At 40.3% G+C, this 26,535-nt stretch overlaps 1 protein-coding gene and 1 long non-coding RNA gene across 9 annotated transcripts in view; both read right to left on the reverse strand.

Annotated features, from left to right (window-relative positions):
- Positions 1-26,535, reverse strand: part of LNX2 (ligand of numb-protein X 2) — a 90,205-nt gene that overhangs the window by 10,809 nt on the left and 52,861 nt on the right. For 4 of the 8 annotated variants that reach the window (XM_037891558.2, XM_037891552.2, XM_037891548.2 and 1 more), the window contains 6 exons: positions 18,192-18,439; positions 17,642-17,782; positions 16,639-16,838; positions 9,515-9,883; positions 4,784-4,924; positions 1,541-1,718 (listed from right to left, as the gene is read on the reverse strand). In XM_037891558.2, the coding sequence (XP_037747486.1) occupies positions 1,541-1,718; positions 4,784-4,924; positions 9,515-9,883; positions 16,639-16,838; positions 17,642-17,782; positions 18,192-18,439 (1,277 nt within the window). The remainder of the gene's footprint in view (positions 1-1,540; positions 1,719-4,783; positions 4,925-9,514; positions 9,884-16,638; positions 16,839-17,641; positions 17,783-18,191; positions 18,440-26,535) is intronic. The other 4 variants (XM_043531225.1, XM_043531214.1, XM_037891561.2 and 1 more) reach the window with 1 other exon arrangement.
- LOC122463197 lies at positions 24,322-26,471 on the reverse strand. Its single transcript, XR_006286340.1, has 2 exons — positions 25,974-26,471; positions 24,322-25,694 (listed from the first exon to the last, which is right to left on the reverse strand). It is a non-coding gene; the product is annotated as an uncharacterized LOC122463197 (long non-coding RNA).

Here is a 26,535-nt window from a genome sequence, read left to right on the forward strand (position 1 = left end):
GACCCCTCTGGTATATCCTCCAGTGTTCTGTTCAGTCCACATTTAAATGACTTGAACACTGGAGCTTTTACCTCTCCCACTGGAAACTATTCTCACCATTATGGATTTTTTCCCTGACTTTTCCAGCTTTGTGTTCCTTTTCTTAATGTATCCCATTCCTCATAATCGTCCCTCAGGGTTTTAAGGGAAGGGGGAAAAAGAATGGCAAAAGGTGTAATGCAGCCATGAGAGAGAGGGGAAGTCTTGCAGAAGGTAGCACAGCAATCCTCACATGCACACTTCAATCCTACTGCGTGTCTGTGCTTTGCCAATCAGGAAACACAAAACAGGGATCACAGGCAAGATTAATAAGGAAAATCAGCTCTGAGGAAGCAAGAACATCTGTAAAAAGATTATAATGATCTGGAAGGAGTCTAAAATACAAAGATTGCTGAAAACAATTTTCCTTGAGAATATTTTAAAAGAAGGAGAGTGTCTCTTATTGTCTGAGTGGTTACAGTGTTCCTGCTGCAGTGCAGAACAAATCAGCAACATCCAGGACTCAGTTACACAAGATATGAGAATCAATCACTTTCCAGAAACTTGCATAGCAGGGAAGTCTAATTCCTTTTGTAGTTTCGGCTTTAACATCACATAAGGAAGAAAGTCACAGTTGTTCCTTCGACAAATGGATTTTTAAATAATGTTTAGAAAAAGATACTGTGCACATTTGTATACTGCATTTAATGTTCCTACCTTACACGGTCATGAAAAATATCCTCTATTACCTCATTTTAAATTTGCACACTTCAGTTACTGTCTAAACTTTGCCCTTATGTCAGTATGGGCCCATAGGATTTCTAAGTCCGTGCAGTACTGCATGGGGTTGCATTATGTATTTATGTGATTTAGGCGCATGTACAACACATTTTACAAAAAACAGATCAGGAAAATGTCAGGCTGTACCTTAAGCATTATCACATCAGGATTACCAATATCATCCACCCACACCCCACAACGTCATCCACCCCACCCCACACAATTTCTTTCTCAAAAGCTGGGGATAACAGATGCCCTGTCCTGAAGATCAGCAAGCTCAGTTTAGGTCGGACCAAGGATGGGGAAAGTGAACTACAGGAAGGAGGGTCACTTGCTGAAAATGCCCTGCTATTAGCACAGTTAAACCAGGTGCCTGTCATCAGAACAGACCAGTTTAGCTGAGGTACTGAAGATATTACACAAGGAAAGAGGTGGTTTCTGAGACAGCTACAGGACCCAACCCATGAGATCAAAACCAAAAACAGGATGTGTGTGCTGAAGTGAAAAACACCAGACAAGACCCTTAACTCACAGGGGTATTACAGTCAACTTTACACAGCCCTTTCCCAAGCCAGGGGAAAGTGTGGCATTGTACACTGAATTTCCAAGAGTGGAATATTTGAGAGAAGCATTTATCACTGCTACCCTACATCTGCTGAGAAACCTTATGATACCTTGCAAAACAAACTCATCAACAGAATAACTGAAAGATGCACACGCTGCCATTTGAGTCAAAGCCTACCTCGTTTGATCCTGCCATCTCTGGCAAGACAGCCATGAGGCTGCACGCTAGTAACAAAGATTGGTAGTTCACCACTTTTGCTGCCTCTGCCTCCCGCTACTGTCATTCCAAGGGATTCATGTGGCTCTTTTTTCACAGTAATGTGCTTTTCTTGGCATGTAACACACTGGGAAAGAATCTGCAAGAAGACAACAAAAGACCCTTTATTTAAAAAAATTCAAAATTGATGCTTAGTAGGCTCCTAATCTATATTTAGGTAGCTAATGAGAGCAGCCTGATTTTCAAAGGTACAGAGAACCTGCAGCCAGAGCTGTCCCTAGGGTATGGTGAATTGGGGTGGCTGTCCCAGGCCCCGCGCTTTGGGGGCCCAGTGGCGGCCGCCCCGAATCGTCATACCCTAGGGACAACTCTGTGTGCGTGTTGTGCGGGGGGCGTTAGGCCGGTGCAAGGGGGGTGGGGTTAGGCTGCAGAGGGCCAGGCTAGCCCAGGGGGTTAGTGGGTGGCCTGGCATTGACAGTGCGGGTCGGGCCCGCACTCACCGGCGGGAAGCAGCAGCAGCAACCCCAGCCCGCTCCGCTGGCTCCCGGCGTCACTTGGGGGAGGGGGCGGAAGCCGGAAAGAGGCAGGGAAGGAGCCAGAAGAGGTGGGGCGGAAGCTTGGGGGAAGAGGTGGAGTGGGGGTGGGGCCTGGGCTGGGTTCTCCTGGGCCCCAAACCCCCTAGGGATGGCCCTGCCTGCAGCCCTGATTGACTGCAGGTGATCAGCACTTTTGAAAAATCAATCCATTTATTTAGGTTCCTAAATATGGATTAGGAGTCTAACTTTAAGCATCCATTTTTTAAATCTCACTTCTAATTTACTTACAATATGCTTAGAGAGGATATCACTGCACTGGACACTGAAGATCTGCAATGCCAAGTTTTGGTGCTGCTGCACAAAATCCATATGTTCATATGGCTAGCGTCATGGCACTGAGAGACACAGGACTTTGATGTTTAGGTGGATGTCACACTTACTAAGTGCATCATTTTTGTAAGTATCATATGGACCAAACTCTACAGACTCAATGTGAACTGAAAAAGCATGTGTACTTTAAGGGTCACACGTCGACACACTTTTTAAACAGTTTGTTTTTATATATGCAAATTTTTTTTTCTTTTGCAGCTTGTCTCCAGAATCAGACTTACCTATGTTTGGCTTCACACCATCAGGAGGGTTTAAACCTGAACTAAGGGCTTGTCTACACAGGGAGTTATTCTGCAATAGTTATCCAAATTAACTCCATGTGGGGACACTTTTTCTGGAATAAGATTGTCTTATTCCCAATTAGTTTAATCCATTTTGGAAGTAGGTTAGACTAATTTAGCATAAAACACTCTTGTTCCGGAATAAGAGTGTCCCCACAGGGAGTTATTCTATAATAGCTATTCCAATTTAAATTCACCTTAATCCAAATTAATTTGCCTATGTAGACAAGCCCAAATGTATTTTATTTGCTTAAATGCCTTCATCCTCATGTACTTGCTGATATATTTAAAGCATTCCACATTTACCTCCACTGATCATCTCAAATCTACAGAGGGTTTAGAGGTAGAAATACAGAAATAAGAAATTACACCAGTTAATCTTCCAGCGGCAGTTATATCATCTCTTCCCCGCACATGAAAAAAACAGTACCCTTTTATATTCCCATTACATGTCAGAAGTAGTTTAGTATTAGAGTGGCAGACACATACCACTGTATACATATTAAAGGCAGTTTATTTTTAATTCCATCAGGTTTTGTGGCCATTTACTTGCTGGTGCTGTACAATTATGTATACAACATTCTTTAAGACAACAAACTTCAAAAACGACTCTGGCTTATCCTTAGATGAGAAAGGAGTGCAGGTGAACTATATCATGAACCCCCCTGGGCCTTTTTCTGAAATCTCCCAAATGTTTGGAAGAAAATCCTGGCAAAAAATCTAAAGTGCTTACAACTTAAGTGACTGACATTGAATTTGGTTATCAACACCATTTGTTGAAAAAGGATATAAAGGAGGTCTATTAAAAGCCTGACACTCTAGATGATTATATGATTCATTGAATTTGAAGGGCCAGAACTCATATTTTTGGAACTACCAAAATGTCTGAAGCATAAGATCTGAATAGTATTTTATTTTTGTAGTAGGTCTTCTGCATAATGCCACACTAGATTCATGGAGTCTCTTCATTCTGCTTCACCCTATCATATAAAATATAAGCCACCCAGGACCCATGCAGTAGCCACAGCTGTCTTTCCTTTGATTCAGGGAAGGGAAAACATGACATTTTCTGACACAGGCAATGACAATCTGTTCATATTACTTCTGGGGGAATTCTGCACCACTGCACAATGCAGAATTTTGCAGAAATTAACTTGTGCGCAGAATTTCCTTTCCCCTAAAGAAATGGGCTGCAGTGCTGCTACCTGCCACTGGACTCAGCAGAGCCCAGCTTGCACATGGAAGACACTGCTGGAGGGAGGAAGAGGGAGCTAGAGTGTTCCTGGCAGCTGCAGTTCCCAGCATGCCCTGAGGGAAGGAGAGGGCGGTGCGCAGGAAACTCTGTTCAAACCTGGGACCGAGCATCAGTCTGTTTCTCCCTCTGGATTCCTGGGCTGTGCAGCAGGGCTCTAGGGTGCGGGTATCTGGGCCAGGGGGGCCCCCATGCTGGGCTCTGGGGCGGAGGGCTTGTGGGTGTCTGGCCCCCTGGCTGGGCTCTGGGGGGGTGGGGAGAGGAGAAGGGGGCAGAGAAACAGGAATTGGGTTGTTGTAGAGGTTTCTTTAACTCTCTACTCCTGGGGGAATTTTTGTGTGTGTCTGTATTGTTACAGACATGCCTGCTGACAGGTATTTTGAAATAAATTATCAAAATAATTGAAACTGGCGTGATTATGTAGTGTTATTATGACAAATAAAATTTGCAGAATTTTTCATTTTTTGACGCAGAATACTCCCAGGAATATTATATGCCTGGTGGATATGCTCCAGCTCCTGGGGTCTTGCAGTTCAATGGCTTGCACAGCAGAAGTCCAAAGGATGCTCCTGAATGGCAATCCTTCCACATGGTGGTAACACATTACCCACTTTCCCACACGACTCCAGAGCAACAATTTTATCTCATTCACAAGACTTGTATATGTCGCTATAGCCAGCAAATCTGAATACCATCAATTGCTATTACATTTTCTTTTCAAGTGGAGAAAGAGAGAAACACTAACCTTATGCGAACTGTGTCTGCTGTAGAACAGCTGCTGCGCCTGGTGCTGGCTGCTGTTATGAGTCCCTGCTTCTCGGAGAATAGCGACTGTCTGCGATTTCACTGGTCTGGAGATTGTTAAATTCACCCTTTCCCCACTAGCCTGAGGGATATACATGCAAAATGAAAATGAAAATAATAATAAAGTTCACACTGTATTATTATTATTAATTAGGAGACGAGGGACGATCTTGTGGCTAAGGTACTGGGCTGGGACTCAAGAGATCTGGGTTCGATTCCTGGAACTGCCTCAGACTTCCTGTCTGATCCTGGGCAAGTCATTTATTTTTTCCTGCCTCAGTTTCCCATCTATAAAATGGAGATTTTAATACTTTCTTTTCTCTCCCTTTCTCTTGTCTGTTCAGACTGTAAAATCTGTGACAGGGTCTGTCTCTATGTGTATGTACAACACCTAGCGCAGTGAAGCCCCCAGTTTCAGGTAGGTCTCCAGGCACTTCTGTAATACAAGGAAATAAATAACAAGAAAAGGGACTAAGTACACTGACAAATTATGATTTCATAATTTTCAAAACTACTCAATGCTTCAAATCTTAATTGATATTTAAAAACAAATTATTTACCTGGAATAAGTAACTTTGTAAGCAGAGTCAGAGAATTTGTTGAAGTAGTTGGAGAGAATATATAGTCAGATCACCAAACTGTGTAGTTTTGGGGACGATCCAAAAACTCAATGGCTACCCTAATGTTCCAAAATCCCAACACCAAAATCTCCAAACAGAAAACTGACCTCTTCAAAATCTCAATAAATTGAAAAACTGACATAAAAATAACACAAGATAAGAATTTCCCCCTAATTACAAGAGACGAAATTTAAATTATACAAGCAAATAACCCCCACCAGTTATCACAAGTCTCCAACTTCTGTTGGAGCAGGGAGTTAATCAAATAATAAACAACAGTATTCTACATAGTCCTAGTGTTTAGGTAAGGTGGTTTACTGGATGAGTACATGGCTTAGAATCAGATCCCCGCCCCCACCCCCAAGCTTTGCCATTGATTGGTTATGTGACCCTTGGGCAAGTTACCTCCTTTTTAATCCCCATTTTAAAGATAGGGAAACTGAGGCACAATGATACCTAGTTTCATAAAGCTTTTTGAGATCTAGAGATAAAGAGAGTGATACGTACACAGGATCATGATCTTCCTAGATTTCTTCTATTAGACTCCATACTACACTGAGATCACCTCATACATATTAATAGTCTTATAACCTTCAGTAAGCTATGGCACACGCTGGACGAGGCCAACACACTTTTCACTTCTGGCCACATGAGTTCAATTCCTAGGTTTCATCTGAGGCCCAAAAGGGGGTGGGTGTCTGCAGTGCATTTTGCACTATCGTGACTGAAAGCACCCACTGTATTCACACCCAATACACCATTGTAATAACCATTATACAAAATATTCCTTGTGAGGTATCATTTGAAAACTAATAACTTGCCGGTCAATAATATCATGGTGAAATACATGTAGCAACATTATATGTGAAGTTATGAATTTCCCCTGTATGATGATGTTAGCACATGTTCAAACTCACATGGGCCTGACTAGGCAAAAGGTGTTAAATGGGTCTATCCTAGGCAAAGGGTCCTTGAGACAGCATGAGGGGGAAATGGCATGAGACCAGGCAAATTGGCATTTCAGCACACATGGGGAAGAAAGAGCATGGAGCCACCTTCACCACCAGCCTCCACATCGTCTTCTTTACTGTTTGAATAAACTTTGCTTTGAGGGGTAATCCTCAGAAGAATCCACTTCAAAGGGTGACTGGACTATAAAAGCGAGGGGCAAAAACACCCCAAGGCATCTCTCTTGATCTCTCGCACTCACTTAAGTCGACAAAGGAGCCAGCCCTGTGACATAAGGGAGGATCCTAACCTGTGAATTTAGCCAGCAATGTTGCTGGAAACCTGTGGTAAGAATTTTACTTTGAGCCAAGTCTAACTTGTTAAGTTTAGCTACGAGAATGCATTTTATCTTTATTTCTCTTGTAACCATTTCTGACTTGAATGCCTTTTACTTGTACTCACTTACAATCTCTCTCTTTGTAGTTAAATACATTTATTTTATTTTTTAATCAAAACTAATCCAGTGTTGTGTTTAAACTGAACTGTTTGGGTAACTCCAGTTCACGTAGCAAACTGTTGCATATTGATCCCTTATGGGGCAATGGACCTCTAATATCTGAGCTGCCCAGGAGAGGGATGGACAGTGCAGAACACATCTTTTGGGGGAAAATCTGGGATTGGGAATGTGTTGGGGCCACCCTGCAAGGAGTAACCAAGGCTGGTGGAAGCCAGAGTGTGACTGGAGTGTTGCTGACAGGCTGCTGGGGTCAGAGCTGAAGTTAAACACAGACACTCAGGGTGTGGCCTGCATGCTGTTTGCCTGTTTGTGAGTGGCTCAGTTTGGGAACTACAATAGTAAAGCATTGTGAGGCACCCAGGGTTACAGGGCAGGCAGTGACACAACCTCTTACTAGTCTGGATTTCACCCCAGAATGTGACAACCCTATAAAACTATATTATAAGATTCCCGGAATGTTGCTCTGTGTTACTCTGAAGCCTAAAATGGTTGTAAAGTCAGGGTGAAGAGATAGAATCAGCTACAGGCATGGCTGGAGCTTCTTTTGTACAAAATATCAGCAGGTTGCATCTTCCCTGGATTTTGCAGTCTGTTACCATCCAATTTTTAAGTTCTCAGCCATTTTGACTTCACAAATTACACCAGTAAGGCACGTAGCTATGCCATGCCAAGAGTCCCAGACCATTGCAACAACAGAGGTAACACAACCAGTCACCATCATTATTCCCCGGGTAATTTGCATGTAACAATTTCATTGGCTGTATGAGGGAGACTGCACAGCTACGTGGCCCAGCTGTCACACAGCCAACTGCCATCTGCACAAACTAACACAAATCTCCAAGCATAACCCTCCCACAAATCAACACAACCACCCCCGTGCACAACCAGCATACAAATCACCACCACCACACAATACCCAAAGCCACTCAATGCAGTACCCACCCGTCATTTGCCACCCACACAACTCTCCCAGCACAGCACAACCCACACACAAATCAACGCAATCACCTGTGACACCCTGGCACCCCAATATTCACCATTGTTATGTAATTAGGATATGTTTTGTACAAAGCATGCCTTGTGAGGTATAATTCTAAAAGTCTTGATCTGGTAGACATTAATATCTCATTGGATTGTATGTGCTACCGTCATATGTGAAGTTACGAAGTTTGGCTATGTATGCGTTACTTAAACATGTGAGGTTGAAAAACACCCACAAGCAGCCTTTCAGGTACAACAGTAAAAAGGCCAAACAATGTTAATGGCTTATTCAGGAAATGCACACGAGCACAAGGATTACTCCAGGAACTGTGTACAATAGAAACCTCTCAGAGATAGCACCACACAATGGGAACTGTTTGACCCAGGTCGCAGCAAAAGAGCTTTCCAGCAAGTGGGAAGAAGCTATAAAAGGGGAACAATGATATCATGGTGGGACTTTACTCTCCCTGCAACAACACACCTGAAAACACCTGAGGGGCAAGGACTGAACTGTGGGAAATGATGGTCCCAGGCTAGAGGGATTTTTAGCCTGTGTATGAATACCTGGGAAAGCCAAGGCACCTTGTGCCTTAAGACTCTGCCAGCCTCTTTATCACTCAGGGTGAGAATTTGCTAATTCATATCCTACCTAGCTAGTATGTTAAGATCAGTCTGAGGTTTTGTTTATTTACTAGATAATCTGCTTTGATCTGTTTGCTATCACTTAAAATCTGTTTGCTATCACTAAAAATCCTTGTAATTAATAAACTTGTTTTTGTTTTGTCTAAAACCAGTGTGTAAAAATTATAACTTGGGGCAGAAAGTTGTTCCATATCTCTCTCCACATTGAGGGAGGGGTGACTTTTAGGAGCTTACGCTGTACAGTTCCCTGTGCAGCACAAGACGGTATAATTTTGGATTTACACTCCAGAGGGGGTTGTGCGCCTTAGCAACTGGAAGGTGCCTTAGCTGAGCCTTCCCCTGCAGAGCTGATCTCAGCATGTGCGTGAAGCTGCAGCTGGGTGTGTCCCTACCTGTGTGTAGGCTGCTGAAAGAGCAAGCCTAGAGAGTTTAGCAATTTATCACAGCACCACAGTGTGAAAGGGAGCACAGGCTGGTGGGTCAGGCCGGTCCAGTGGTACCCCAGTTCCAAGTGGCACCCTGTGGGGAATCCGTCACACCACCCTCATACAATAATCCCAAACATCACTCTGAAGCCTAGAAAGTGTGTTGAGTCAGCAGGAAGGAAATGAAATTAGCTAAAATCGTGGCTGGGAACTCTTTTTGTTTGGAATATCACTAGGTTCAATCATCACTGGGATTCACAGTCTGTTTCTATCCAATTTTTAAGTTCTCAACTGTTTTGTTTGTTTGTTTTTAAAAGCACACAACTTTATAAAATGACCTGAGCGACAGCACAGACTTTCAGCTACTAGTAATGAGTAACATCGGCCAAAAACACTACACAGTTTGGGGGCAATACACAAGTTGTTCTGTACTGTATAATGCCATTTTTGGGTGAAATTTGGTGATACATACATTAAGTGTCTTGACATATAATACATTTTAAATTTCAGACTGAATAAAGTACCCCATTAGAGTTTACCTGGATAATCTGAGCAGCAAGTTCCGGTGTCCCATGTTTCAGGTCATGTCCATTGATTGCGAGTACCCGGTCATTGCTGCAGAGTCTGCCATCTTGAGCAGCCAATCCCCCTTCCAAAAGGTCGAGGATAAAAACTCCTGGCTCATCTGTTCTGCGCACTAATTTAATGCCAAGCTGTTCACTAGAGTCTCGTTTATGCAGCATCACCTGAAAGCCGTCTTCTCGCAGGGAAGTGCTATCAGCATGGTTGTGTGTCCGGCTTCCAAATCGTCTCTCTCGGAGCACCGTGAGATGCAGCACCATGCAGGGCTGGGAAAGAACAGCTCGAGCATGGTTATGGGACACGTTGCTGATGTCAAAGTTATTGACCTGGAAAACAAGAAGTAAAACAATATTCATAACTGTTTAGTTGTTTCAAGATGTATCAAAATCCTTGCCAAGTTCAGAGACCCTGTTACAAACCTCTAATAGCCTATACCTGGAATTATCTACTTACCCCTCTCTGCTCCTTCCTCTTTTTATTCAATTCTCTCCTAAATAAACACTTCCTAAGCTGAGCCTGCAAAGCTAACCCACATCAACATTATGCCATCATTACTGCAATTAACACTAACTTCCACCACATTCTAAATTACTACCATCCTCTCTGTCTCCCAGTGCATTTGTGACTGATCATCCTGGGTCTTTCACTCTGTATGCTCCTCAAGGCAGGAGCTGTTTGTTCTACTCATGCCTTTATACGGCCAAAGACATTATTGTCACTTTAAATATGAGTAGCTTTAAAGAATTTTACACATGTTCTTTTTAAAGAAAGGAATTTTAAGGATTGGTTTATAATCTTACATATTTTACAAAAAGTAGTGTTTCTGTGAATGGGATTGCAGTAAATGCAGGTGTTTTGTATCAGAAAAGTACCAAATATTTCAACAGTAAATCATCTCCAGTTGGGATATGTGCTTAGATGTTCAGCCAGTCAGATTACCAGAACACTGATAAATCTATAAAATTGGCCTATAGTACAATATGTTTTAGAATAAACTGATTTTGACTACTGTACAATTCTAATTCATGTTTAGAGTGTGAAGAAAATATTTATTTTTTTTCCATGTATTTCAGCATACTTTATATTACACTTATATGTTGCCCTAAAGGATAGTATCTTAATTATAGGATGTTCATTTCACAGTTCATCTTGCAGGCCTAGAGCTCAGGAACAAAAATGTAAATGAGATACCACATAAGTTCATAAGGAAGCAGAGACAGATGCCGTCTTGGATGCAAGTTCAAAACTATATTAAGTCATGCACCTCCTGTACCATAACAAACATAAAGAAATTAGCACTGCTGGGCTGAAATACCAACATATGAGATACAATCAAATAATTCAAAAGTGTGCAAGATGCAGAATATTAGAATTATGTCTATCATTCCTATTATCATATCTTTTTTTAACTAACTCCACCTCAAATCTGATCTGATTTTATTGACTTCTATCTGAGAACTATTAGAGCTAGATTCAATGCTGGAAGTGGTCTGAAAGCTTGGAATTTCAGCTAATGCTTTGAAAACATTAATTTTTAACTCTTAAGAATTCTAGAATATTGGCTGCTAAAATAGTAGGAATGGGAGGGGAAGAGAGATGGAAAGTCTGAATAAATTGACTTTTGTGTTGTGTATTACCAAAGTTATTAATTTTCTTCCTCTCCTAGGAAAATGAGAGCACCTTGGAGTTTCATGCTACTGCTGCCATCTTGAGCAGTTCCCTGTTTCCACATTCAGAATGACCACAGCACAATTAAGTGGAGGAAAATATTAGATTTAGGGGGAAAAAAGCATAAAGTCAACATTTTTTCAATATAATTGGATCATGGTAGCTCTTCTTGAATGTGGAAACAAGCTGTTTATGTTAGCAACAACATGAGACTCAGACCTCTCTGGAAGAGGGAAACATTGAGGAGGTACAAATATTCACTAACGTGTTCTTAAAGAGCTCTGAAGCTAATGCCAAGATTTCCAGAAATGAGTGCTTAACTTTACAAATTCAAGTTTTGAAACCCTTGGCCTTAAGTTTTACATCTGATACTGAAGAGCAGCAAAAATTTTGGAACTATAAAGGTTAAATCAGCTGACACCTTCACTTTAAAATTCTGTAATTCAACACCCATCAGTGGTACAGAAACTTTGGGCAGCTGGTATAAATACTTTCGGGCCTGTAAACTGTAAGCTAGAGCTGAGAAGGAAACATTTTTCCAGTCCTGTAAAAATTTGAGATTTCAGAAATGCTTCCCATTGTACATTGGGATGGGACTTCTTGAAGCTTTTCACAAAAACAAAACAAAAAAACAAACAAAAACAGGGACACAAACAGACTATCCTAGTGGGAAGGGCACTTACCTGGGATGTGGGTGACCCAGGTTTAAGTTCCTGAACTAAGTCAGGCAGAGCAGGGACTTGAAACTGGCTTCCCCACAGCCCACGTGAGTACCCTACCCACTGGGCTACTAGCTATTCTTAGTCTGTGTCTCTGGGTTTTGACCAGGAATTTTGTCCTGGACCTAAGAAACCTCTCCTGACTGAAGTTGCATCAAAACCAATATACTTCTGTGAAAAGGTTTCTTTCTGATTATGATTAATCACGAGGTAAAAAGTGCAATATCTTCAAAAAAAATCAACAGTTAAAATGCAGAAGTGTTAGGGTGAAACCCTGTTCCCATCTAAGTTAATAGCAAACTCCTGTTGATATAAATGGGCTCAGGTTTGGCCTTACAGCCTGTATTGTTAATTTAAAAAGCAAACCAAACCCTGCAGTATATAAACTGCCAGACCTGTTGACTCACTACTCTGATATGCACTAATACAATAGCTGAGATATCTGAGCCATTAATGATTCTCTTCAAAAAGTCGTGGAAGATGGGAGAGATTCCAGAGGACTGGAAAAGGGCAAATATAGTGCCAAACCATAAAAAGGAAAATAAGGACAACCCAGGGAGTTACAGACCAGTCAGCTTAACTTCAGTACCAGGAAAGATAATGGAGCAAATAATTAAAGCAATCAATTTGCAAACACCTAAAAGATAATAAGGTGATAAGTAACAGTCAGCATGGATTTGTCAAGAACAAATCCTGTCAGACCAACCTAATAGCTTTCTTTGATAGGGTAACAAGCCCTGTGGATATGGGGGAAGCAATAGTGTATCTTGACTTCAGTAAGGCTTTTGATACTGTCTCATATGATCTTCTCATAAACTAGGGAAATATAACCAAGATGGAGCTACTATAATGAGGTTACATAACTAGTTGGAAAACCATTCCCAGAGAGAAGTTATCAGTGGTTCACAGTCAAGCTGGAAGGGCATATCGAGTGGGGTCCCTCAGGGATTGGTTCTGGGTCCAGTTCTGTTCAATATCTTCATCAATGGATGTAGATAATGGCATGGAGAATACACTTATAAAGTTTGCAGGCGATACCAAGCTGGGAGGGGTTGCAAGTGCTTTAGAGGATAGGATTAAAATTCAAAATGATCTGGACAAACTGGATAAATCGTCTGAAGTAAACAGGATGAAATTCAATAAGGACAAAGGCAAAATACTCCACTTAGACAGGAACAAACAGTTGCACACTGAACTACTGGGTCCAGTACTGTGCACCACATTTCAGGAAAGATGTGGACAAGCTGGAGAGAGTCCAGAGAAGAGTACAAAAAAAAAAAGATTAAAGTTCTATAAAATATGACCTGTGAGGGGAGATGGAAAAAACTGGGTTTGTTTAGTCTGGAGAAGAGAAGACTCAAAGGGGACATGGTAACAGTTTTCAAATATATAACAGGTTCTTACAAGGAAAGGGGAGATAAATAGTTCTTGTTATCCTCAGAGTTTAGGACAAGAAGCAATGGCCTTAAATTGCAGCAAGGGTGGCGTAGGTTGGACACTAGGAGAAACGTTGTAACTGTCAATGTAGTTAAGCACTGGAATAAATTGCCTAGGGAGGTTGTGGAATCTCCATCATTAGAGATTTTTAAGACTAGATGACCTCTCAAGGTCCCTTCCAGTCCTACGATTCTACGACTGTAGGAATATAGAGTATTTCTTTTTGTGGCAGAAACATTTCAATTCAGTACAGTCATTTCCTGCAGTCCCTAAAACAATAAATACATCTGCAATGAGATTTGATAGGGAAAAAACAGTAGAAAAAAAATCAAAAACATCTGCCTGTAACAATGAATTTAAACATTAAGTATCTGAGCCAAATCCACAAAAAGTAAGGGAAATTCATAGTTAAGGTTGAAACTTCAAGGCACAATGGGATGAGTTAAGGATGATGTTGTAAGGGTCTCCAAACATTCGGCGATTTTACCATATTATTAGTACATGTGCTCCAACACTTAGGTACAAAGAAGAAAATGAAGGAAAAAGTTTTGAGAAAAAACACCCTTAATAAATGTATCATTTTAGTAAATGAGTGCTGGTACAAAATAGTCCATAATGGGCATATTATTATTTACCTTAGTCATTTCAATCTGTAAGTTTCATGAGAGAAATGGACAAATATAACGTGGTATCAAATCCCTGAAAACAGGAATTTATAATGGAATCTCAGAGAGATTTTATTCCAGGATCTCTTTTGATAAATATCTAAGATGTTTCAGTTATTAATCTGTATTACAATTGGTAACTAACTTCTTTTGGTTGATAGATGACATTTCTTGACGTAAGTGAAATGACCTCCAATGTCATATAGGCCTATGAAAGTAGAGTTTATATGGGAAATATGTTAAAGGAAGTGTATTTTTTCTGGTCTCTTCCAAAAATGTGCCATGAAAGAGAAACCTGAAATGAAATACAAGTTCAATTTAAAAACAAACAAACCAACCACAAACAATGATGTTTTTCATTCACTGAGTAATATTTTTAAGCCCTAGTCGTCCTTGCTTTAGAAGGAATCAATAGTCTACTTCTTACACACTACTGTGTTAATTCTAAAACATATTAAAGCAAGTTGGATGTGAAAGCAAAACATCTATTTCTTCCACACAGACCTTCTAAGTGAAACACAGAGTATGTGGAAAAAGTGCCAAACACCTTCTTTTTAGCGTTTAGCAGATGACACTATAGTAGCTCAAAGTAAGATGTCCTTGAACAAAGACATATTTCTCTTTACCCTTCTCTGCTAAAATAAAGACTTCCCTCAACTGTGTGTTATAATATCATGTGATGCGTAACATAACAGTGCATCAAAAAGTCCATAACACCACTATGCAACACTGTAATCTGAGAGGGACGAGGTGTGGAACACGCTGTCAGAAGTCTTAAAAGAGCAACACTCCGATGCTTCATATATATATGAAATATACTTTATAATTTTATATAATAGTATTAAACCTTGTGCCCTCAGTCAAGTATTAAAGGTTACCTGAAAAAAAAAAAAAAACTTCTCCATTTGGGTGGGCAAGAAGAGCTAAAGTTCACCTTACAGTCATATTCAGCTTGTCTAAATTCCTCAGATAACACTCTCTGAAGAGATCTTCAGATGTTCACAACTGAAGCATGAACATATAACTTCATGCAACACAGTACCTAGTTTTGGTCTGCAAAGGCCAAGCCTAGTAAATTTCATGAGCCATCTTAGCATCAACACAGGCCAACTCTGAGCAAGGAAGCCCTTAGGTCTTCCACAGAGTTTGGTTTGTGTCATCTGCACCTCTCCACACCCTGCTTCTACATGCCCTTCTTACAATGGCAAGGAGATTCTACTGAACTTGCTTACAGAGTTTGCAGAGCCTCAGTGTTATCAGGTCTATAGGGTTTTTACACTGCAGTTCCAATTTTTTCCCATCTAGAGTCACTTTACAGATACTTATAGCTTTTGGAACCATAACTGCCAGCTGCTCAACAAGAATTTCTACAGCTTCAACAGGCTCATCATTCTGGCAACTCATGACTCAACCCTTGATTACTGAAAGGCTCTCATTGGCTGCTGGGGTTAGTGACTGGATATAGCATCCAATCAACACCTGCAACTGCCTGGTTTTGAACATATCTTGGGTTACTTTTTGTCAACCTCTGTCATAATACTCTGTGATAGTAAAAGGGCTGGTTTCTCTAACGTCAGGAAAGGAAGGTTTTATTTTCTGAAGTCCATACTAATTTTATTTAAAGGATACTAAAATTTCCCAACTATGTCTACCTGCTGGATTTTGTGTGTGTGTGTGTGTGTGTGTGTGTGTGTGTGTGTGTGTGTGTGTGTGTGTGTGTGTAAAAAATACAAAAAAAAAAATCCAAAATCCAGCATATGGACAATCTACAACGAGGTGGAATTGTCCAGATTTGGCAAGGAGGGGGCATTTACTATGGTATGTTGGATCCTAAGGACAGTAATACTTAAAGTACTTGAAAATAAAATTAAAGAACTCATTTGAAATAAAACAGAATCAAAGCTTTTAATATTTTCTTCTGCTATTTCCTCATTCTTCTAAATTTATTATATAGTTATAAAAAATAATAACCAAAGTTATTTTATCTGTTAATTTTAAATAGGAAAAATAACCCTAATATTCATAACAGAACATTTCAAATCACATGAGTGAAGGACTTCACCACAAAATTTTTGTTTTTAAACATAATTGTTGATTTCAAGTAATAAGGAATGGCAGGGCAGCTGCAGCTGGAAGGGAACATTGCAGCCTAATTAGCATAACAAACAAGGCAAAAATCAATCCAGTAACTCACAAATGCAGTTGCAAAAGGCAAATTAAATTAAACTTCCTAACCAAAAATAACCTTTGCTTTCTTCGGAGGGGGTGCCTATACCTCAAAAGAGGAGAAGGAGAGCCTCAGACCATTAAAAATAGAAAATAATACACTCAGCATTTCTTATCCATTTTAAAAGCTATTGAACAGAAATAATTATAGGAAGCCAAGCCCCATGAACTATGTAAATCATTGGTATCAGTAGTGGAATAACAGACTCTGCTCAGTCTGAATAATAATTTGTTTTTAAACTAATATTGCAAAGCTAACATTTACACAACACGGATTGGCAAGAGAACTACCACCATCTCATAACATACTGTACAGCAATGACTGAATGCATGCAACTAGATAGACAATTTAATTAGATTCCATACTTGAAGTATTTGGTCTCCAGCAAGGAGTCTTCCATCTCTGGCAATGATCCCATCTCGATAAACCTCTTGAATAACAATGTTGATCAAAGGAGTTTCATTGCCACCCACTATGCTAATTCCTAACTCAATATAAGGATTGGACCGGTGAATTTCAATTGTAGTGATTTCTCCTTCGGGCAAGGTAGGTGGCTGGTGGGTTGCTGACAAGTTTAAAGAAACAAATAAAGAAAGGTTAATATATTTTATATCCCAGTACATTTTCAACACTGAAAATTATTGGAGGACAATATAAGCACACCAAACGACAATGGTATAATGCAAATAAAACAAATTGGATTGGCTCCACTGTTTGCTGAAACACCTTGGTTAACAAAAAGATAAAGACCTAGAATAAGTGATCAGTATCCATGCACTAAGAGAAAAAGTTAGGTATTACTTTAAAAAGAGGATATTCTGAACCCTTTGGGACCTAACCTTTAATCATAGAATATCAGAGTTGGTAGGGACCTCAGGAGGTCATCTAGTCCAACCCCCTGCTCAAAGCAGGACCAATCCCCAATTTTTGCCCCAGATCCCTAAATGGCCCCCTCAAGGATTGAACTCACAACCCTGGGTTTAGCAGACCAATGCTCAAACCACTGAGCTATCCCTCCCCCCCATTATTATTATTATTTAAAAATAATTATCTTCTTTTTCATACATTTTCTTTTTCAATTAGCTCTTTCAAATGTTTCAGTTTATCTAAAGTTCAGTTTATAAAAGGTAATAACAGAAAAGAAACATAACATTGTGAGTCCAAATCTAAGAAGTTAGAATTACATATTTGTCACTCCTTCCTTAACCAGTTCCGCACAACAGCAACAGCTGTCACTGATTTACAAGGTCAAGGCAAGAAGCAAGCACCCCTCCAAACACAAACATAGACAGCTACAATGGAAGAGGAGGATGCTAATGAATGGTGAGTACACAGCCTACAAACAGGAAAAGGAAGGGGAAAGACCACCTTCCTCTGTGGTAAGGCTCAGTGTTTCCTCTCTAATATCGCAGATGCTAGAGGTGTTACTGTTAGTTCGATGCAGATGGATGCAGGAGTTACTCAGTTGCCTTTTCGTTCGACCAGGACAGTATTCCATAGGTGGGAAGCCTGTTGATCCAGGGGGAAAAAAATCTCATCTTAGAAACTAGCTTCAGCAATTCTATAGAAAACACATTGCCTCAATGTAGCTATCAGACCATTAACAGAACACAGACATTGACATGCTCTACAGTACCGGATAGCTTTGTGTTATACCAGTATGATACTATTGCAGTAAAAAAAACAGATAGATCTTTCCCAACTAATTGTGTTTTCATTCAAGTGCTACATTTTCAAGTAGAGAACTCTTTGGGGAGTTTAACTTTCCAATAAGAATCACTATAGGACAAGCATAGCAGTTGGAGATGTAGGGTTTGTTATTTGTTTGCAGGAGATAAACTTACAATTATGTCACTTTAAGTTTCTAGGTTTGATTTAGACAGATCAAACAGAGAATTAAAAGACAAACATGACATACCGTCTGCTACTGTGCTCTCTTCAAAGGCAGGGTTGTCAAGGCCAGGCTCATCTGTCCACGCAGGAAGAGTAGTTGGTGTAAAGTTCTGATCCACTGGCACAGGTCCTGGCCCAGCATGGTCTGTATCTGGAGATAACGTGCCTGGGTGATCTATCACACTCGGCCCATTTTCATTCTCAGCTTCCGTCTGCAGTTTGCTAGACTTCCTTTTCTCCAGTACAACCCTTCGATGGGAAGCTCCAGGACACCTAGAGATGGACTGTCATGTTACTTTCAAATATATATCAAAAGTGGTCATATTACACAGCACAAAACGCTTGAACATTCCTGTCCCAAATTTCATGCAACCCACTTCCATGGCTCTCCAAGTCCACAGTGCCCACTGCTTCCATGTTCCCCAGTCACCAGCATGCCTTCCAGTCTACGTCCTACCAGTCTCTTGCTCCCCTTCCAGGCATCCTTTCGTTTGCCATCCATAGAATGCCCCCTTCCTCATTTCCAAGAACAGGTACCACAGTTCCATGCTACCCAATCCCTTACTCTGAGTCCAAGCCCTGCCCCCTTGTATGCCCCCTATTCAACTTCCCTCCACACTGTGAAGGGTTGGATCACAGAAACCCCCTTGGGGCTGTTAACTCCTGTGCCAAGACCACTTCCGCCCCTGCTTTCCCTGCCAGCTTGGGACTCCAGCACCCTGTCTTGTTGAGCCAGACAGGCCAGTCTGCTCCAACACAGACCCAGGGTCTGAACCATATGCCCCAAAGCTGCAGACAACTGAAAGCAGCTTAAGAAGTGTGTCTGTCTTTAACACTCAGATGCCCAACTCCCAATGGGGTCCAAACCCCAAATAAATCCATTTTTCCCTGCATAAAGCTCGTACAGGGTAAACCCATAAATTGTTTGCCCTCTATAACACCGATAGAGAGATATGCACAGCTGTTTGCCCCCCAGGTATTAATACATACTCTGGGTTAATTAATAAGTAAAAAGTGATTTTATTAAATACAGAAAGTAGGATTTAAGTGGTTCCAAGTAGTAACAGACAGAACAAAGTGAATTACCAAGCAAAATAAAATAAAACACACAAGTCCAAGTCTAGTACAGTAATAAAACTGATTACAGATAAAATCTCACCCTCAGAGATGTTTCAATACGTTTCTTTCAGACTGGAAGCCTTCCTAGTCTGGGCATAATCCTTTCCCCTGGTATAACCCTTGTTCCAGCTCAGGTGGTAGCTAGGGGATTTCTCATGATTGCCGCCCCCTTTGTTCTGTTCCTTTGTCCCTCTGGGTTCCCACCCCTCCTTCTCAATGGAAAAGCACCAGGTTAAAATGGATTTCAGTTCAGGTGACATGATCACATGTTACCGTAAGACTTCATTACCCACTTGCCAGGCCACATGTACAGAGGAAGACTTACAAGTAAAACAGAGCCATTTACAGTTAATTGTCCTGGTTAATGGGAGCCATTAAGATTCCAAACCACCATTAATGGCCCACACTTTGCATAACTACAATAGGACCTTAGAGTTATATTTCATATTTCCAGTTTCAGATACAAGAATGATACATTTATACAAATAGGGTGACCACACTCAATAGATTATAATCTTTGTAATGATACCTTACAAGAGACCTTTTGCATGAAGCATATTCCAGTTACATTATAGTCACACTCATTAGCATATTTTTATAGAATTATATAGAGTGCAATGTCACACACACTTCCCCTCCCATCACACCAATCCATGCCTCGAATAGGTAGCATATCAATTTGTATTGCTTAACAATTTAAAGCTTTCTTCTGAGTCAGCTCTATATGAGCATGGCCAAGGCTGTAGCCAAAAATAACAAATAAAGTGGGGGTGGGAAGGGAAGAAAAAAATTCTACATCCTGCCGTCACCTGTGCATGCATAAGTTTTCTGAACAGAGCATTTCTCTACCCCAGGCTAGTATACAGGGAGCCAGAACCAGGGCTTTCTTCAGCATGGTTAAAAAGACAGCAACCAACAGATAATTTCAGGCAGGAAAATAAAAAATGCACAGTCCTTAATTTACAAAGTTTCCTTTTAATTAGTATAAAGCCTTTTATTTTCCCAGCTCCTCTTGCTTCCTGACCTATGGATGGGTTGGAAATACACATTTTTCCTTTTCCCCCACTTGGTCCTTCCCTCAGAATTCCACTACCTCCTCTTCATAACTGCTTTAATGAGCCCCTAGTTAAGCTGTTCCCAATCTACTTAGTGGTTTTTTGTTTGTGAGTTTCCTATATGTTATTCATATGCGGCGACAACTGTAAGCTCAAAGGGTACTATACAATGTTATGGTGATCTTTCATTTATATAATGATCTTACATTTACATAATGCCTTTCATGTACATTGGTGATCAGGTCTGGACCTGGGTCTTCTGTCTCATCCGTAAGATGGAGTGTTGCCAACGCTCATGATTTGATCATGAGACTCATGATTTGAGGTGTTTTTCTTAAAGCCCCAGCTCTTGGAGTCATGAGAATCTCAGTTTTGTTTTTTTAAGAATACTTTTCTAGCCCTCATGGCTGCAGAGCAAAGATTGAAAATGTGAGTTCCAAAAGGCTCAAACACCAGAAGACAAAACAAATTTATTATTTAAAATTTCATGATTTTTAAGTCAATATGATATTTCAGGATCTGACTCGTAATTTTAAATGCTTGAGTTGGTAATACTGAAAAATTTCCAGCAGCACAGTTCCCCCTAGCACCACACTGGGGTTCAGTATCTACACCAAAGGAATCGAGTTCCACTTACTGAAGCACGAAGATTACTGCCTGTAGAAGGTTCCCTATAAGTCTCATTAAAATATTGATCTGTTCTAACTATCAATCTAGCTCATGAGATCTATAGACATCACAGTTTAGGGGATATGGATGCTGGGTAATCTAGAATTTTATTTTGATACTGTTAGAGAAGACTTTTAGAAATATTTTTGAAGAATCCTGTCTCTGTCAAAACTACAACCAGCTTTACAACCTGGTGTCAGTTCTTCCATAGGGTGTATTTCTCATATGTATTTGGCAGATGACTAAAGTCTTCACAAAAAAATAAGGTTTTGGTATTATTTTCCTAAATAGGAACTTTATAAACTGAAGTTAAAATGAGGAAATTTCGATAACATGATAAGTATGTCCAGTGATCCCAGTGTACTTTTCATGCAGTATTCTATGTGACTAACCCATTAAAACATAATTAATCCAATTTACAGATAACAAATGCTTGTAAGAAGAGCCTCATGAATGAGCTAGAATGTATGATGAAATGCCAGTCAACATTGGGTGGGAGGACCCAAATAATCCTTCAGGTCAGAGGAGGGGTTGAGTTGCAGAGATCTCTCTTCCCTCCACCCTTTCTTGTGCAAGCTAGTCCTTGACCTTGACTATAGACCTAGAATATCTATCTATCCTATAGCAGTATATAGATTCTGATTACTATACAAACAGCTGAAAGTCTGTGCTATTGCACAGGTGTAATTCATAAAGTTGTGTGTGTAAAATACCAAAAATGGCTGAGAACTTAAAAATTGGATGGTAACAGATTACAGATCACAATGACAATTGAACCTAGTGATAGTCCAAATAAAAAGAATTCTCAGCTATGTTTATAGCTGTCCCCCTCACTTCACACTGACTCAACAGACACTTTAGGCTAAAGGGTAATGTTTGGGGTTATTGCGTGCTCTGTTTGGGTGATTATGTTGATTTGTGTGTTTTGTGCTAGGAGAGTTGTGTGGATTTGTGCAGGTGGCAGTTGGGTATAGCACCAAGGCCAAATAATCTCCCATCTGTGCAGTCTCCCTCATACAACCAATGCAAATGTGGCAAGCAAATTAGCTATAGAGTAGAAAGCAGTGATTGGTTGAGTTCCCTGATCTTATAATGGTCTAGGACTCTAGGCATGGCATAGATACATGTCATGATAATACTGCAGCTGCACACTTCATTGTGTAATTAGTAAAGTCAAATGGCTGAAAACTTAAACATTGGAAGGCAACAGACCATGAACCCTAGTGATGATTCTACCTGGTGATATTCTGAACAAAAAGAGTTCTTAACCATACTTGTAGCTACTTCCATCATTTCACACTAGCACAGACACTTTAGGCTTCAGAGTGACATTCCTGGAATCTTATTATCTAGATAAAGGGGTTTATCATGCACAGTATGTGTGCATTATTCAAATATTGAAGCCACCCACAAGTTATGCAGGCCATTCCAAACAAGTGGCCAATACAAATTCCAGACCATACCAAACACCTTGACCTATTTTGTTTATTCCAAATATTTTGGAGAAAAGCTATTTTTGGGCCCCAATCTTGAAATTTGTTGTATATGGGTAGCTCGCTGTCCTCAGGCAGAGCCCTGCTGAAGTCAGTGGGTCTCTGTGAGGGCACAGAGATCGATCTTCACACAACAAGCTACATGATCAGAACTTCAGAATGTAAAATGCATTTTACTGGCACTATTTTTCATGTTATTCTATCTGTAAAATCAGGTCATCTTACTTATGAATAGTAGAAGAGATGGTATTAGCGTTTTTAAAAATCTCCAAAATGATGTAAAATAGATTTTCCTTAGATCAGGGCGCCATATGTGTCAGAGCTAATGTATCATGGTCTACCAGGACTAGGAGCAGCAGGCCAGCAGTAAACCCATGCATTGGTGGTATCTATTTGCTTTGGGAGTGTGGGGGGGAGGACCCAAAAAACCTCCAGGAGGAGGGGTTCCATTGTGGAGATCTCTTTTCCCTCCACCCTTTCTTGTGCAAACTCGGAAGCTGGAGGAGGGGTAAGAGCAGTGATGAGGACCCCTTCTCTCAGTAGCCAGGAGGGTCAAGAGTGGGAAAAGCCACAGAAAGCTCCTTCACCCTTCCAGCAATCGGAGAAGTTTTGGAAGGCTAGAAAAGCTTCATATGCATCAGACACTTAGTATCTAAAGACAGATATGAAAGATGAGCACCCAAAACAGGGGCCAGGGACAGCATCCTGGTAGGAATCCCAGCACTTTCCTCCTTCCCAGCAACCGAGTGTGGCAACGAGCTAGGCTTTCACCAGGGCATCTTGTTGATGGGAACACAGCTTGTAACCTAGGTGAGAATAGGTGTTAAGCAAGGAACATTTGAACTCCAATCCTTTGGCTTTTCCTTACTTTTGAATAGTAGGTTTTGCATTTATTGTAATGCTTTTTTCTGTAAATCTTGCTATAGTCATGTATGAATCTACACATTAAATATGCTGGTTTCCAGCCACTGAGCAACTCAAAAGAGGCTTTTATAGAAGGTTTAAATTTAACTTTCCACAAAAAATTCCTTTTAAAGGAAGCACTAAATGTTCAGTAATGGGGGATATGGAGGAGTGTTGTGGTACCTTCTGAAGTGGCTATACTTTTTAATACTGGATGGCAAGTTGTGGTTCAGCTTAAATAAAAATAATTATAAGACAGGGCCTAAATCTTCATGTGAACCAAAACTGCATTGTACTGGACAAAAGCTGTACCTTTCTAAAATAGAATTTGATTGGATCTGAAGACTCAGTAAGTTGAATTTAAATCAAATATTGCAAAAGTTCACTAAGGTTTTCTTGGACCTGTGTCAAGTAAATGATCTTTGATAAAGTAGATACCAATACCATTGTTAGTTATTAAACATTAACAAGCTTTCAAAATACCACATGCTAAGGAAATAAAGTACAAGAGACCCTTACAAGGGCTGACTCTAAGGGTCTGTGGTTCCCAAGCAAATTTGATGAACCTGAAAAACTGATAAATCAAGGGGATTCTAATTAAGCACTGAGAACTTGGGGGTGATTATTGCCCATGAAATCATCAAATTTGTGCCTCATCTTCTAATTTCCTTGACAGAGTGGTCTGCATTTACCACACACTCTGGAGTTGACTGGTGGATATTACAAAATTTCTTGCAGCCTTTCTGCTTAAATTAAGCCAATTATTATTTCACTGGAAATTTTAGTTCTGAGTCTGAATGTTTTTAACAGTGAGACTAGCGTATTTCATTTCTTAGAAAAGCAGGCATGTTCATCCGAGTGCTCGCTGAAGCTGGTTTGTAATATCTAAGACAAAGATTACAACAGTACTGAATTGTACATTTATCTAACATGTAATAATCAGTAGTAGTATTTTACTGGATTCACCAATCCATATCAAATCAAATTCAAGCTATGCATTTATTGCACCTTTTATGCCAGCAGAGGTACTTTACATAAAGGTATTCCAATGTTTACAAATAAGCTATATTGAAAAACAACTTTACTACATATATAAAATGCATGAAGGTTATCAGTAGCACAAGTCAACAGAAAGGGAATTCCATATACATGGTGCACAGAAACTGAAATGTTGTTACAGACTGATTGATGGGAATAAATAATGATTCAGTTTAAATTAGACCTCATTATATGACTTGTGCATTAGACACACAATGATTTTATAAAGTGCTGAAGTGTGTATGCATTGTATTTTACACCAAAGTGACAAGTCCCTGCCATGAGGAGCTTACAATCTAAATTTGACTCAATTAAGAAATGGCAAATAATGGAAGAGGGCTAGGAAGGTTGAGGGCAACAGTAGTGAAATATCATTTGAATTTAATGTTTGGGATGCATCTCTCTTTTTTTAAAAAAATGATTTAATATATTAGGGTTATACGGTTAGCCAAATCAGATTTCTTTTCACCATCATGTAGGTTAGATGTGATCCTGTCCTGAATGAAGAAAAACAGTGAAAGTTGCTGACAGAAAGCTGAATGCAAATTAAAAATAGTTATTTCACTGGGGGAGGGGATTGGACCTTTTTCCAGAGAAAGGCAGAGATAGAACTTTATGGAAACCTCCACCTTCAACAGTGTATGTAATACATTGTTTAAAATGTAAAACGCAATGCACGTGTAAAGAGGCTTGAATGAAATAACATCTACGGGTGGAAAAAAAATTTCTGGCATCAGATGCATTCCATATTTCTCTTTTATCCATCACCTCCCTCTCTTCATTTAATGCTTGACCATATTCCTCTCCTATTTTAATTTTAAGACCACCAAACCCTTTAAAATGTGACACTTATTAGGGGCTACATATTCACAAAGCTTTTCAACACACTAACTCGCTATCACTGTCATACTTCAGTTCCTCACACCAAATGTGATGGGATGCTCACATTTTTGTCGATGACGCAAATTTGACTCAGCTTGGCCCCATTTCAGTTCATGAAATAAGAGTAATAATAAAACCCTCTAAATATTTACTGAAAATATCCTGAAATATTGTTTAGAAAACAAAAACAATGAAATGCCACTCAATGAAACAAAGAATGTTAACATTCTTATTACAAAAAAATGACAGTTTACATTTAAGAGTGAAATACCACCTAGACAACACAACACAATGGTACTACTAGATAGTACTTTCCTCAGTTGTGCATATAGCAGACATTGGGGGGGTCAAGTTACATAACTTCATCTTCTCTAATTTGGTTAAAAGAAAAGGAGTACTTGTGGCACCTTAGAGTCTAACCAATTTATTTGAGCGTAAGCTTTCGTGAGCTACAGCTCACTTCATCGGATGCATTCAGTGGAAAATACAGTGACTGTTACATCACTGTATTTTCCACTGAATGCATCCGATGAAGTGAGCTGTAGCTCACGAAAGCTTACGCTCAAATAAATTGGTTAGTCTCTAAGGTGCCACAAGTACTCCTTTTCTTTTTGTGAATACAGACTAACACGGCTGCTACTCTGAAACCTCTAATTTGGTTGTTTCTATTTCTTTTTCCCTTTATCTTGCTCTCCTTTCAATATTTCAAGATACTGGGGAGTCAGAGGGAAAAGAAATATAAAATTACCAGGTTTATTTTAATTTGTGTAGCAGAAGGCCCTAAATCTTTGAGTAATATCTTACAAAGAAATCTCAGAGGCCATCACTTCACCAGGGTAGCAAGTACAGTATATATTCAGGCAGTCTGGTGGAGTTTTAAGGTTTACACCGCCATCCTTTATGAGCCACCAAGCCCTCAGAAATAATCCCTGTCAGTTGCTCTATAGCAGCCATTTCTACTCCTCACCCTATAACAGAGGTGGGCAAACTACAGCCCACAGGACCATCCTGCCCAGCCCTTGAGCTCCCGGCTGGGAGGCTAGCCCCCAGCCCCCCCTCCGCTGTCCACCTCCCCCGCAGCCTCAGCGCGCCATGCCATCAGCGCTCTGGCCCGCTGCTCCTCCTGGGCAGTGTGGGTGGCGGAGCTGTGAGCTCCTGCTGCTCTGAGCAGCATGGTAAGGGGGCGGGGGGGGGGGGGGGGGTTGGACAC

The sequence above is a fragment of the Chelonia mydas genome, chromosome 1, assembly GCF_015237465.2.
Source record: "Chelonia mydas isolate rCheMyd1 chromosome 1, rCheMyd1.pri.v2, whole genome shotgun sequence".
NCBI lineage: Eukaryota > Metazoa > Chordata > Testudines > Cheloniidae > Chelonia > Chelonia mydas.